The following is a 13,458-nucleotide window of genomic DNA, read 5'->3' on the forward strand; positions in this document are numbered from 1 at the left end:
ATTAATATATAAATATTAATATTTATATTAAATTGAAGTTTATACTTGCTTGTATCGGGTAAACATTTCATTCCCATTGCCTTGATTATTCTTATATATATATATATATATATATATATATATATATATGAGAGAGAGAAATAAAAAGGAACAGAGTTAGGTGTTCATCAACATTTCTTCTTTATTTCAAGACTTCGTCTGGATGAATGAAATTAAGAAAACAAAAACACCAGTACAAATATTTGAAAATTTTCTTGTGAAAAGTGTGACGCTGTTCCATTTCAGAAACGGAAAAAAGATTGAAATTCCAAAAAAGAGGGGAGGTTGCATTGTTAAAGAGAGGAAGATTTTTAATAACGTCATATACCCGTTAATATATTTTTTTAAAAATATGATGCAGTTAATAATCTTTCTGGGGGGAAAATAGTAATTTGGTTCCTTTTAAGACTTTACTGTAGTTTCATGGAACATCCAATCATAAAAATCCTTATGTGTGATATTAAAATTAAAACAATAATTGAAATTGTAACTAACATAGAGAATAGTTCATTAATTAAGATCATTAATCAAAGATCTATGATATAAAACAATATTTGTAAATAACACTATTATATTAAAATCTACAAAAAATCAATGAAATTCAAAACCAGTATTGAAATATTTTTTATTGAACATGAATAGATAAATACGTAAATAAAATTCCAGTTTTAACAAAATAAAATAATTGCTAAAAAATTTGGTTTCATTGGATTAAGGTTTTCTTTCTGTCGAGGAAATCATGCACATCAGTTTAAATAGTATATAGATGCCGATTCATTCTCCTTTGATCCTCCTTTTTTCTATTTAAAAATTTAATAAAGATAAAGTTTGATTTGTAAAGATGTTCTTGTTTTGTTTTTCAGTTGGTTTCCAAATGTAATTAATGCTGTATTGAATGCCTTCAAGTTTTCTAACAGTTTAGGAAATGCAATGTGGGCTATGTGGGTCTTAAAGGTAAGTAAAATATATATATATAAATATCATATCATATATAGCATAATTCGATTTTGAATGCCTACTGGAGAGGACTTGAACTTGATAGCCAAGAAATGTACTCATAATGTCAGTTAGATGCAAAAAGAACGTTCTTCCAGGAAAGAAGCTTCTGGGCTTGACCATTACTCCTGATCTTAAATGGAACACATACATCAAATCTGTTGCTAAGGCCACTGGGAAGATGGTGGGATCTTTCTATCGATCCAGTAGATATCTCACTGCTGATACAATTCTCTATCTATATAAGGGCCAGGTACGTCCAAGGATGGAATACTGTTGCCACATCTGGGCAGAAGCTGCTAGAAAGGACTTGTCTTGCCTTAATAGAGTTCAAAATAGACTTCGTAGCCTCGTAGATGTCTTTTTCTCTTCCCTGCAACCTCTATCTCACAGAAGAGATGTTGCGAGTTTGTCTCTGATGTATCGTTATTTTCATGGAAAGTGTTCGACTGAGCTTAAGTCTATGGTACTCCCTTGCCAAACTTTCACAAGAAACACTCGTCTAGCTGAAATCACTATCAATAATTTCCCCCACTCTTTATCTGTGCCTAAACCTAAACATAGATTCCATGAACAAAGCTTCTTTCTTAGAACTGCACGCCTGTGGAATTGTCTTCCGTTTTCCTGCTTTCCAACTGACTACAATATGGTTGTCTTCAAGTCTAACGTAAATAAGTTCTTAATGAGTCGTTCCATATAAGTTAACAAATTTACCGAATTTCCATTACTAATGATTACTATATTGTCCAATTTCTACTGTACACTCTTTAACCCTTATCCTCGAGTGGCCTCTTGGCCTTGATAATGTGGTGATGCCTGTGTAAAAAAAAAAAAAAAAAAAGATGTTAACAAGTTGAATAAAATTGTATGACGTTAAGCAATGTAAAATGTTGTTGTTTGTTTCATAAATAATATTATTAATTCTAGGTTACTGCATTTTAATAAAAATAGCTTTGAATATTTTGAAGTTTTAAATTTCAGAAATGATACCTACACACACACATATAGATAAAAAACTTGAAGAGAACTTGAATGCCTACTGGAGAGAACTTGAATGCCTACTAGTTCAGGTGCTTAAGGTCTCTCTGTACAGGGGTTTGTCAGGAAAACCTAGCATGAGGATACTTTTCCCTGACTAAATATTCAAAATCACATAATATTCACAGCCCAAATAAGATCTCCTTGGTATGGCTAACCCACATTAGCTTTTACAGGGAACGGTATACCTTCTCCAAATGATGTTACATCAATTAAGGGCACAGAGCTAGATACTCCACCAGACAAGAAGAAATCTCGTCCTGGAATCCAGTAAGACGAAGAGACTGCACAAAAAAAGATATACTATAACATTTAAATGGTCAATTGAGGAGAAGAAAAATTGTTCTCAATTTCTTTACTCAGTGTTTGAAAGGTAAGAGAGAATTTTAATGGAATATTCGAATATCTACGTATCTTGTAAAGTGTTAGTTCCAAGAAGTGTGGCCTCTTGATTTCTGAAAACTTTGACAGAAGTAAAATGAAACAAGAGAGTTACCATTCACACACACACACACACACACACACACACACACACACACACACACACACACATGCTTTTCAAAATTTGTTGAAAAGAAACCAATTAAGTGCTCGATCATAAGTTCTACAAGAACTAATATGTATTATTTTATTTAAAAACTATACATTATTGTTAGGCATATGAGGGTTTCATTGTTACAGACGGCTGGTCTCTGGTATAGAATCCATCTTTCTTTGTCTGTGCCAAATCTTTAGTGCCTCAAAGAAAAATGGAAAGAAATGAAGAAAAAATAGGATGGGGAGGGGGGGGGACATTTATACTAATACTCTTAAATACAAATAAATAACTGACCTCTGGGATAAATATTATTGTGTTAAAATTGAGTAAAAAAGAACCAAAATAACCAATGGAAACGGGCCCCTTCTCCTATATTTAGAAAAAAACACTGCTCACGTGTAGATAGTGAATTTCTTCCCACTGTTTTTTCGTTCCTTCATGTTTTTCTTGCACATATATAAAAAAATAAACCTTAATGTTAATGATCTACTGAAAAGGAACTTTGACTGTGTGAGTTCATTCTCTATGGACTCCAAAACAGCTGGGCCGACTTTTATGAAATTTCACACAAATGTACTTTACATTTCTGGCAGTGTCCTTTGATAGGTTTTGTATTGGAATGTCTTTGATAAGTAGCGATAATCGAAAATTCCAATGAAAGAAGGGACAGGCGATTTTGACCAAAGTTAACACCTTATACAGGCTAACATCACAAGTGCATTTGAGAAGTTTTATGACCACACAAGCAGAAAGGTGCAGCTTACCAAATCAACAGTAGGTTTTTTGATATGACATGTTTGAAATGAATATTTCTGTTTAGAGCACAATTGAACAATGAGACTTGACTTTTGCGTTTTATACTTTAATTCAAGCTATTATATATAAAAATAATTTTATAAAATCCACAGTATGTTCTCTGCATTGCAATGTAGACTACAATGTATTCTGGACTAAGTCACTGCAGGGAGGCATGTGAAGCTTTCTCCCAGTGCACCGCGATAGGTCCCAAACTAGAGCAATCAATCAATCGATTTCACTGAAAAATGAGCAATTTCATCGATTTCAATGACAATAAAAATATGAGAGTGTAAAACATTAATTGATTATCATTTAATCTCAGGCAATGTTGGGTCGCCTTGCTAGTATATTCTAAACATACCTGGGACAAGTTGGATCACAACCACTATTCTACTTCAATTTTATTTAAAGATGGCTCCAACATGAAAAGACACCATTTTTTTTTTTAGTATGTGAGCATATTTTTATTTATTCGACAATGCAGTTGATTTGAGAAAAGATACAGGAATTGTTTGAAAAAATTTAATTAAAAGGAACATGTTTTTAAGTAAGTTTCTTTAGGATTTGTTGAGGGGGGGGGGGTTCTTTTTTTTTTGTCTTTTTTTCTGGTGAATCATTGTTCTAGAAAATTCAAGATGTGCTTGAACACCTTGGTTGATGAGAAAACGATTGTAAAACAAGCTGTTTTTTACTGATGATGAGAAAACGATTGTAAAACAAGCTGTTTTTTACTGGAAAATGAAGTTATGATTGCTGGAAGCTACTTTTTTATTGTCTATTTATAACTGCTCTGGAATTATAAATTACTATCTGTTAAGCAAGAACTCTTAAATTTTAACTACTATATATATATATATATATATATATAGTCATCCACATACGGTACTGTTTCACTGTATCACAGCTCATCAGTGTGGCTAGAGTAGCAACTACCACACCAGGATTGAAACTCGACTGCCTAGGTGACAGTCAGCACTTCTTACCGTTATGCTATTTGGCTGCTGCTGAGGTGGGTATTCAACATTGTCCAAATGCCTAAGCTCTATTTGTTTACACAAAGAGCATAGCTTTCTATACTAGTGACAATTTGTTATTTTGCTCCCTAATATGCTCAACCCATGTTAGGGAGCATTATATATTATTATTATTATTATTATTATATTCAAACAATGAACTATTTTCGTCAACATTAGTTTTATCACAATTATCATTTATTATCAAGTTCCTACAAACAATTCTCACTTTCATATTATTCCAGTTTCTTATCAAATATTAGTGGGGGGAGTTTTGCCCGGTCATAAAATACGCTTAAATATAATATTTTAATTTGTCCAGATTTTGTATATATTATGATAGTGTCATGATTTCAAAAGTAAAAAAAAAGGAAGTATTTAGGTGTCATCAGTTAGAATCGAAATCAAAAGCAAAACTGTAACATTCAAAGTTGGTGACGTTACCACAGTACCAACATGACACGCATATGAACTGACTAAAAATAAACTAAGATAAATTTACAAAATGTATAACGATTTTTTCAATTTTTACTCCTTCTTGACCTCTTAAGAACTATTTTAACTGGCTAAAGACTCATAAAAGAATGGTCCATAAAAAATCCAATCATTTGAGGCGTCTAGTTTTAGTTTGGAAGAGATAGAATTTAAAAATATGGAGACAGACAGACCGACATAGTGCCTTTTATATATTAGATTACTTATCAAAAGTTATTTTGTACTGTAATGAAAGAGGAAATGAAAATCTACTACCCTGAACAGCTATTGACCTCACAACCTTCAGATTATAAGTCTGCTTGTTATATAGGTAGGACTCTTTATGTTATCAATAACTTTTAATATGGTTCTTTGTAATTAACAGTTCAATCATCATAATCCAAAGTTATATCTTGTTTTTCTCCAGCCAGTGTTGTGTGTGCTTTGGTAGTGACTCTCTCAACTGGGAACAAATGCGATAATTGTAATCCATATCACGCATATAAAATTGAATATGTTAATTAATCATGAAATCTTTTTTAAAGAGAAATTATTTATTCAACTGTCTTCAATCTGATGGTCTAGTGCTACAAAAAGGGAGGGGGGATGGGTGAACAAAGGAGAACATAGACACACAGAAACTTATTAAATACTAATCTACCTGTTGGTCCTTAAAGGGTGAGATGAAAAATGTTCAAAATGAAAAGTGATTTTGAGATTATGTTGTCTTTTATTGTCTTGAGAAAACTTCTTTTTTTTTAAGTGATGAGTGAAAAAAAAATAAAACTGAGGAATCCTCCAGAGCACTACTGCAAGCACTAATTACAATTCAAGAGGCCCTACTAAAAGCGCTACTAAAACCAAGCTTCTACCTCCTCCTTCCTTGAAGAGAAAATATTTTTAAGTAAGGTCTGATAAAAAATAAATCATCAGAATTCACAGGAGCACTACTAAAAGCAGTAAATATGGTTATTATAGCTATATATTCCATATTTATATTTAAATCAGTTTTCTTTTTCTTTTTTTTTTTAACTCAACAGGATTAAATTACATTTATTTGTAAGGAAAACGCCTTAAAATAAGTTAAAAGAAAAAAATATTGTTGACCTTGTGTATGCTTTGAATAAAAGCAGTGGCTTTTAATATTGGACTTAAGACAAGGGCGACCATGAAATAGGCAAGCTGACAAATTTTATGAAACCGGAAGTCACAAACCAGGTGGACGGTTTAAACGCCCAAGCAAGGGAGCTTATCTGAGTTTTATAATTATTATATATTATTTCATGAGATGTTTATTTATGTAAACTCGCAGATATTTCCAAATCTGCTTAGCAAATTTTAACATGTCTTATCAGTTCAAATTTTCCACACTGATTTAAAAGTACACACTCTCAAATCATTTGTCTGACATTAATTTTGCTAACTTGTTGTTCTCACACTAAGTCAATTTGTCCCAAAAGTCTACCACCACCTGAACACTATATCTATAACACATCTTGATTATGACTTAATTTCCGCAGACAAATACTTTTAATCAAATAAACACTAGCCGATGTTCTCGTATCTCCATGCATTAAGAATTTGTGATGTGTGTAAATGTTCTGTGTATTATTTGTGAATGTAAATAAACCCTTTCATATTTTACACCTTTTAATTCTTTTTTGATTACTTCTTTTGTTTCATGTATAAAAACACTCAAGAGATTGATAAATAGCTTGTATCTTAAACCAAAAGAAAAACATGAAATTTCATTTAGAACCAAAAAAAAAAAAAAAGCATGTGATAAATTACTATCAAATATTTTAAATTCCCTTTTCTCTTTTTCAGGCCATTATGAACCCACTTCAAGGTGTTCTCAACTGCCTTGTATTCCGTGGCTGGCCACGTTACCACTGTAATTGTATTAAACAACAGCAAACTACAACCCCGGAAGATGTGAGAACCACTCTGATTCGTATCAATACTCCGCCAAAGCCATCCGTTGGTCAACAGGAAACAGATCCATTACTCACTCGATGATATTATTTTTAAACAAACGTTGATTCTAAAAAACTGCAAATCATAATGGGTCTTTCTTTAGTTTTATATGACAAAGAAACTTGCAAAACTGTTATGTTTGCATTCATAAAATGGTCAAAGCTGCAAATCAGAAGAATTATCTCCCCTTTCATGCAATTAGCCAGTTTTCTTTTTTTTTTTCTTTTCTTTTTTTTTTCTTTTTCTTTTTTGAGGCTTTTGTCTGGCATTTTGGGTTTGTATCCAAGTATAGCATCTGTTCTGTTTGGAGGTGGATGATAAATCTTTTTGTACTGAGGCAATTTTTTTTTTTTTTTTGTCTAAATCCACTGCTCATTTTTAGAGAGTTCGCTATTCCCCAGATTCAAAGAAAAGAAAACTTTGTCATCATAGTGAAGCAAGTAGAGACATTAACAGAAACAGGTATTCTAACAATGAAAATGCTATGTCAATCTTCAGCAAGTCCGACCGACTTATCAACTGACAGACGCAGCTACTAATAGCGATGCAGAAACAAATAGAAAAATGAATATTTTAGTTGTGAAAAGTAAATGCAATGCTATGGATTCATTAAAAAAAACTTATATTAACAAGAATGAATCAATTCTTACGATACATCCATATAATCTCCATGTTTAATGATACAAATGCCATTTCAAACTTTAGCATAGCAGACCAAACTTAAACATGATTGACCGACAATAGATGAAGCCTCATTTTATTTTTAAAAAAGTTTTGCATCATCAGTCTAGATATTCATTGCACATGAACTAGAACAAATACATTGAAGACATCGCTAAGGCTGCTGCATAGAAGGTGGGCTCCTTCTACCATGCTAGAAAATAATTCTATACCAGAAAGTTTCTTATATCTTTACAAAGTCACAATTTGTTGAGACATGGAGCACTGTTACCACATCTGGACTGGTGCCACAACCACTGGTCTTTCATTCTTAGACAGGATCCAAAAAGAAGAATCTCAAATCTAATAGGTTCCACACTATCAGCCAAGCTCCAATCTCTGTCTCATCACTGTAGTATTGCATCCCTGTGCCTGTTTTACAAGTACTTCAATGAAATGTGCTCTGATGAACTCCTAGCAATTGTGCCCCTTGACATACATGCTCACAACTAACTCGACAAGCAGAAAAATCCCACTATTCATTATTGAGGTTCCTAGATATCAGAAAGCTTTCTATTCTAATAGTTTTCCCTCAGATTTGGGAATCTCCTCCTCGTTTCCTGCTTCTCTGATTGTGCTGACCTGCAGAAGTTTAAATGTAATGTGAACAGACATCTTGCTGCTCCTCTCCCCACAGTTCCCTGTTAGACACAATCCCAAATAGTAACCACTTACCTTTCAAGCCTTGTTTGGGAGCAAAAAAGAGTGTTTATAAAAAAGAAAAATCACTATGTAAAATATATATGCACAATGCCAAAGAGTGCAACCTAAAAGAAGAAAATATGGTGTTTGTCCAGAATTCCTACTATATGAAAAAAACAAACCTGTATGATGTACAGTGATGGAACGAAAGTATCATATTACGATAGTCACGTAAATTGATCAAGTAGTTTGATTTTTAAACAAGATTGTATGGCTAACCGAGGAGTTATGCCATTATGAAAACAGCCTAAAGGAACAAGGGAGATAATTCTAAATAATTCAAATTTTTGCAAGGTTTTTAGAAAGAAGAGTTACATTGAGTCTTTCGATATTTCAGATAATATCACCTGTGTGAGCTACGTCTACAAGTGAAACGCAGCAGTCTATCAATTAGACTGGTTGACCCTGACCATTGATCAATAATTGATTCTTCTGCTCAGCATCTTTTGTGCCTTCTTATTGACTAATTCTTTAGTTCTTCCGCCAAGTTACGCCACTGTCATGCTGCTCAACATGACATCACCAGAGCCCCGTTAGCCAGTTAAGGTTCTACATCAGTCTGCCCGCCATGGGTGGCACTATCAGATTACTGGAGACTATATTCTCATTTTGCCACAATTTAGGTCTAAAATGAGTCTCTTTCATCTGACAGTGTAGCCTAATGAAGCAATTCTCGACTGTTGTCACCCTTGCACAAACTATGACATGAGGTTGGTATTTGCAAAGGAGAGATATTGAAATTCGCATCTCAAAAGCATGGGTTGCATTGGATAAGCTGCTGTCAGTATGAACTTCAAGGCTAACTGACAAACTGAAAAGTCAGTTCTTCAGAGGATTTGTGGAGTTTGTCCTTGTTTCTGGTGCTAGAACCTGAAATGGTTGAAAAGAAAAGCTAGACGGCATGTACACTCGTATGCTATGAACAGTGTTAAATATATCGTGGCAAGATCATTCCATGAAGCAGCAATTTTATGGCAACCTACCTGCCATATCTACTACGATCAGGGAGCGATGTCTATGATTTGCCAGAGGAGCCAGCAAGAGCTGGTGAGAAATGTATTGCTGTGGGCTCCACGGCACGGGCACACGAGCATAGGATGACCTAAATCGATGTATATCCAGCAAATTGCAAATGATGCTAACTGTGATACTGAAAATCTGAGGCAGCGGATGGACAGAGAAATCTGGAGAGAGAAAGTCACAAGGAGCCCGACCAAATAGGTAGATAGAGATAGAAAGAAGAGCAGGGATGGACATTGGGAAGACTCAATTTGCTTAAAAATTATGTTCTTTATAAAAATAAAACTATTTGATCAGTTTACATGATTTTTGGAATATGATATTTTCTTTGCATCACAGCTACGTACATTGTACAGGGTTTTCTTTACTTTTATTTTTTTATATAGGAGAAAATCTGGACAAGCACCAAAAACATTGATTCTCATCCGATGAAAAACAGTTACTTCACATCAGTCTCTATTATTGTGGACAAAAGCATATTATGCTCTGTTAGAATTATGTTATTCTTGAGAAAACAAACTACTTAAATAATGAATTTTTTTTAGATGAGGATTTATAATTATTTTTTGCACTATTATTCTCATCTTGGTTGTTTTTTTTTTTAATTTTTTAAAACGTTTCGGCCGATGTAACCTCCGACCATCTTCAGGTGCATTCACACTGGATGTTATTGGTGAATAGTAAAAAAATGTTTGGTTTGCTTTCCCAACGAACACAACCGGAAAAAAAAATCCAACTAAGGTGAAAATAATAGTCCAACTAATACAAAAAATAATTATAAATCCTCATCTCAAAAATATTCATTCATCGTATCAAAAAAAAAAAAACGGAATGGACCTGAATTTATTAATAACAAAAGTAAAAAAAAAAAAAAAAAAGAAAAGCTTGATTTTTTTCGCGTTTTAAATTTCTAACGGCTGTGTTCTTTGAGAAAGCAAATAAACCAAACATTTTTTCACTGTTCACCAATAAGATCCAGTGTGAATGCACCTGAAGATGGTCGGAGATTATATCAGCTGAAATATTGTGAAAAAAAAAAAAACATAAAAAAAACCCAACCAAGATGAGAATAATAGTATCCAAATAATACAAAAAAATAATTACTTAAATAATGTTGTCCAACAATATATAGTAAACAATGAGTATATTAATTCTACACATTAGTTTCTGATGTAACACACATATTTATATTACTGCTGTCAGCCAGTGCTATGAAGTGTGGGGTCCTCCATCCTACAAAAGCTGAAGACCGGTGTTTTAAAAACTGTGTAGTTTGCCAGTTCCAGCCAAAAAGCCTTGCTAGCTTGATATTCTATCATTATCGACAATGATATATTAAAAATTGAAAGGCAATATGGAAGTTTTAATGATCTATTCAAATTAATGATTACATTGAAATATACAAGGATGATGGGCTCAACAATACATATGTTGAAGCCTTCTTGGTTTGCAGAGTCTAATTTGAAAAAAAAAAAAATTAGTAAACTCGGCTTAAAATCAGCCATAAAATAATTGAGTAAATAAAACATCTGCAAAGGGGAGAAAACTCCTGTCAACTTCAGTTGCTTTTATTTGCCAATTTGATAAATAAAATATTTCATGAGGAAATCTGATTGCATTTCTAACAGAACAATGGTTTAAAGTCTTATCAAGTATAATTAATACTAGAAAGTTCACTAATGTATTCCTGTATTTTGTTTTGAAGGAAAAAGGAAACTTACTTTTGGAATTGTAGCAGAAATTTGCTATATTTTCAACAAACATTTTTTTTTCTTTAATTAAGGAATATATGAAAAAAACACATTTCATTTTAAGAAGAAATAAAATAAATTTTAAATCTCAACAAAACGATTGAATATTTTTTTTTATTTCAAGAAAATCAGAAACATTTATTGAAATTTAACAGATCTTCAAGAAGGGAAACATTTGTCTATTTTGTTCAAGCTTCTGCATTAACTTCCTGCTTTGGTTTCACAAGATTAGTGTAATAGAAACAATGGTGAAAGCAAGCAAAATGTCTTGATTGAGATTTGAATAAAAAAAGATACTGACATCATAGAGTTAGTATTTAATAGGTTTTCATTTCTCAGCCAATAACATTCTAATCAAACAATACTAGATAACATAAAACACATGCTAATGGATACCATATTTCCATCCATATATGCATGCAAACCAAAATGGATATTAAAAGTAAACACACAAAAATCAAATCTAAACTCTGATGTTGGTGTTTTTAACATGTACAAGTTTTTTTTTTATGAACTAAGAAAGATATTATTAGGTTGGTGCAAAAATAATGTCGTTTTTTTGATGTTCAACTATCTATCTCTCTCTCTCTCTCTCTCTCTCTATATATATATATATATATATATATAAGCGAAAATGTGTGTGTGTGTGTGTGTGTGTGTGCATTTTTTCTGTATGTGCACCAAAGACTTTTCCGGCTGCTTCTCGGCTTGCTCACTTATTCTTATAACTTTTTATATGCTACTTAGATTATAATATGTACGGATTACGAAAAGGAGTGGTGTGTATCTTTTATTTGGGCAACTTTTGCATGCTATTTTCACAATATTTTTTACTTCCTACGTTTCTTTGGCTTTGTCGTATATAAGCGAGACTGAACCATAGCAAAATTAGCTTTCCTGGCACTCGTGCTCAGGACGTCCAGAAAGCAACAAAGTTTGATCAATGCGGCCAAAATTTGTCATATTAGACAATTTCTATTCATTACAACACTCCCCTTTAAATGGGTAGCTGGTTTTCCCAAACATCTTGGGGGCAGCAAATAACATATGCAGAAACTGGCTGGCAGCCAAAGTTAAGTGCGTTTGATTCCCTATGGCATGATGATTAACCTCATTTAATTGACACACCTGTCACATCACTTTTTAATTGTTTGATTTTTTAATAGTTTCATTTCACAGGTACTCAGTTCTCTGCCAGTGTAGCATGGTGGTAAGTCATCAGCCTATTTACCTCAAGTCTTCGGGTTTGAGCTTACCTACCTACCTACCAAAACTTTTTTTTTTTACACCTCCAAATACCCAGGCAACGCCGAGTAATCCCGCTAGTATATATATGAAAATGACATGATTTTTGCATTAGTTTTACAAAAAATATATATATAATAATTGAAATATGCATGAGACAACTGAATTCATTTAAAGTATTTATTTTTTTTACTTAACAAATTTGGATAAAAATGTTAGAATAAGTCCAAACAAACAAAAAACAATTTGTTTGCTTTTCTTTTATATTGTCAATTGAAATAAGTTTACAAAGTTTTAATTTTTTTTAACATATTTTTTTTTTTTTATTACAACAATTAAAAACAGTAATTTCTTTTCTTTTCATTCAAAAAAATTCACATAAAACAACAAAAACTCCTTGATTTATGAACTGTGTCTGCTACTTATTACAAAAGAAATTGAATAAATATTTGTACATCTGCTGTTGGGAAACCAGTAATATTGGTCCCTTTATTTCCTTTCATTTTTTACTTTTCTGTCTTTCTCTTTTATGTTATTTTTATCACTTCAACTGAATCTACAGCTTAACGGCAACCACATATGTTTCTCCTAGTCCAAATAATTTTAATTCAGTCCATATATATTTTGGAACCCTACACAGAAATTCCATATCTGGTATATATAATATTTAATATGGTGTATTTTGTGATACAACATCAACAATCAAAAAACTGAAAATTTATAGTTGATTGGAGTGTGTGTGTGTGTGTGTGTGTGTGTGTGTGTTTACATATATATATATATATATATATATTAAATCCCCAAAACAGTGTTTCATGGTAAACAACGGATGATCCTTAAATTAACATTGGTGCTAGAGTGAATTCGAGAGAGCAAGTTGATGCATTGATTGCAGGTGATTAAATGACTTGCTGACTAAATACTTTTCTAACGAGTGATAACAAATACAAAAAGTAAGTTTTCTTTTTATATATATAGTTTTAACGGTTTAAAAACTTCCAAGACTATATATATATATAATTCCAGGTTAATATTTTCCAGAAGTAAAATAATCAATGAAGTTTTAAGAGTACTCAATACTGACGTAAGGCAAAATATACTTTTTATTTGTTTTACATAAGCAATAATATGTAGCTATACATTCATA

At 32.3% G+C, this 13,458-nt stretch overlaps 1 protein-coding gene across 1 annotated transcript in view; it reads left to right on the forward strand.

Moving 5' to 3' along the window:
* LOC145276805 (G-protein coupled receptor 143-like) overlaps positions 1-12,789 on the forward strand; it is a 105,703-nt gene extending 92,914 nt beyond the window's left edge. Inside the window, exons 9-10 of the mRNA XM_080128126.1 lie at positions 903-993; positions 6,724-12,789. Coding sequence (XP_079984252.1) covers positions 903-993; positions 6,724-6,915 — 283 coding nt within the window. The 3' untranslated portion in view covers positions 6,916-12,789. The remainder of the gene's footprint in view (positions 1-902; positions 994-6,723) is intronic.
* Positions 12,790-13,458: the final 669 nt, after the last annotated feature.

This window comes from Euprymna scolopes, chromosome 1 (assembly GCF_053919585.1).
Source record: "Euprymna scolopes isolate OS-2025 chromosome 1, ASM5391958v1, whole genome shotgun sequence".
Classification (NCBI taxonomy): Eukaryota; Metazoa; Mollusca; class Cephalopoda; order Sepiida; family Sepiolidae; genus Euprymna; species Euprymna scolopes.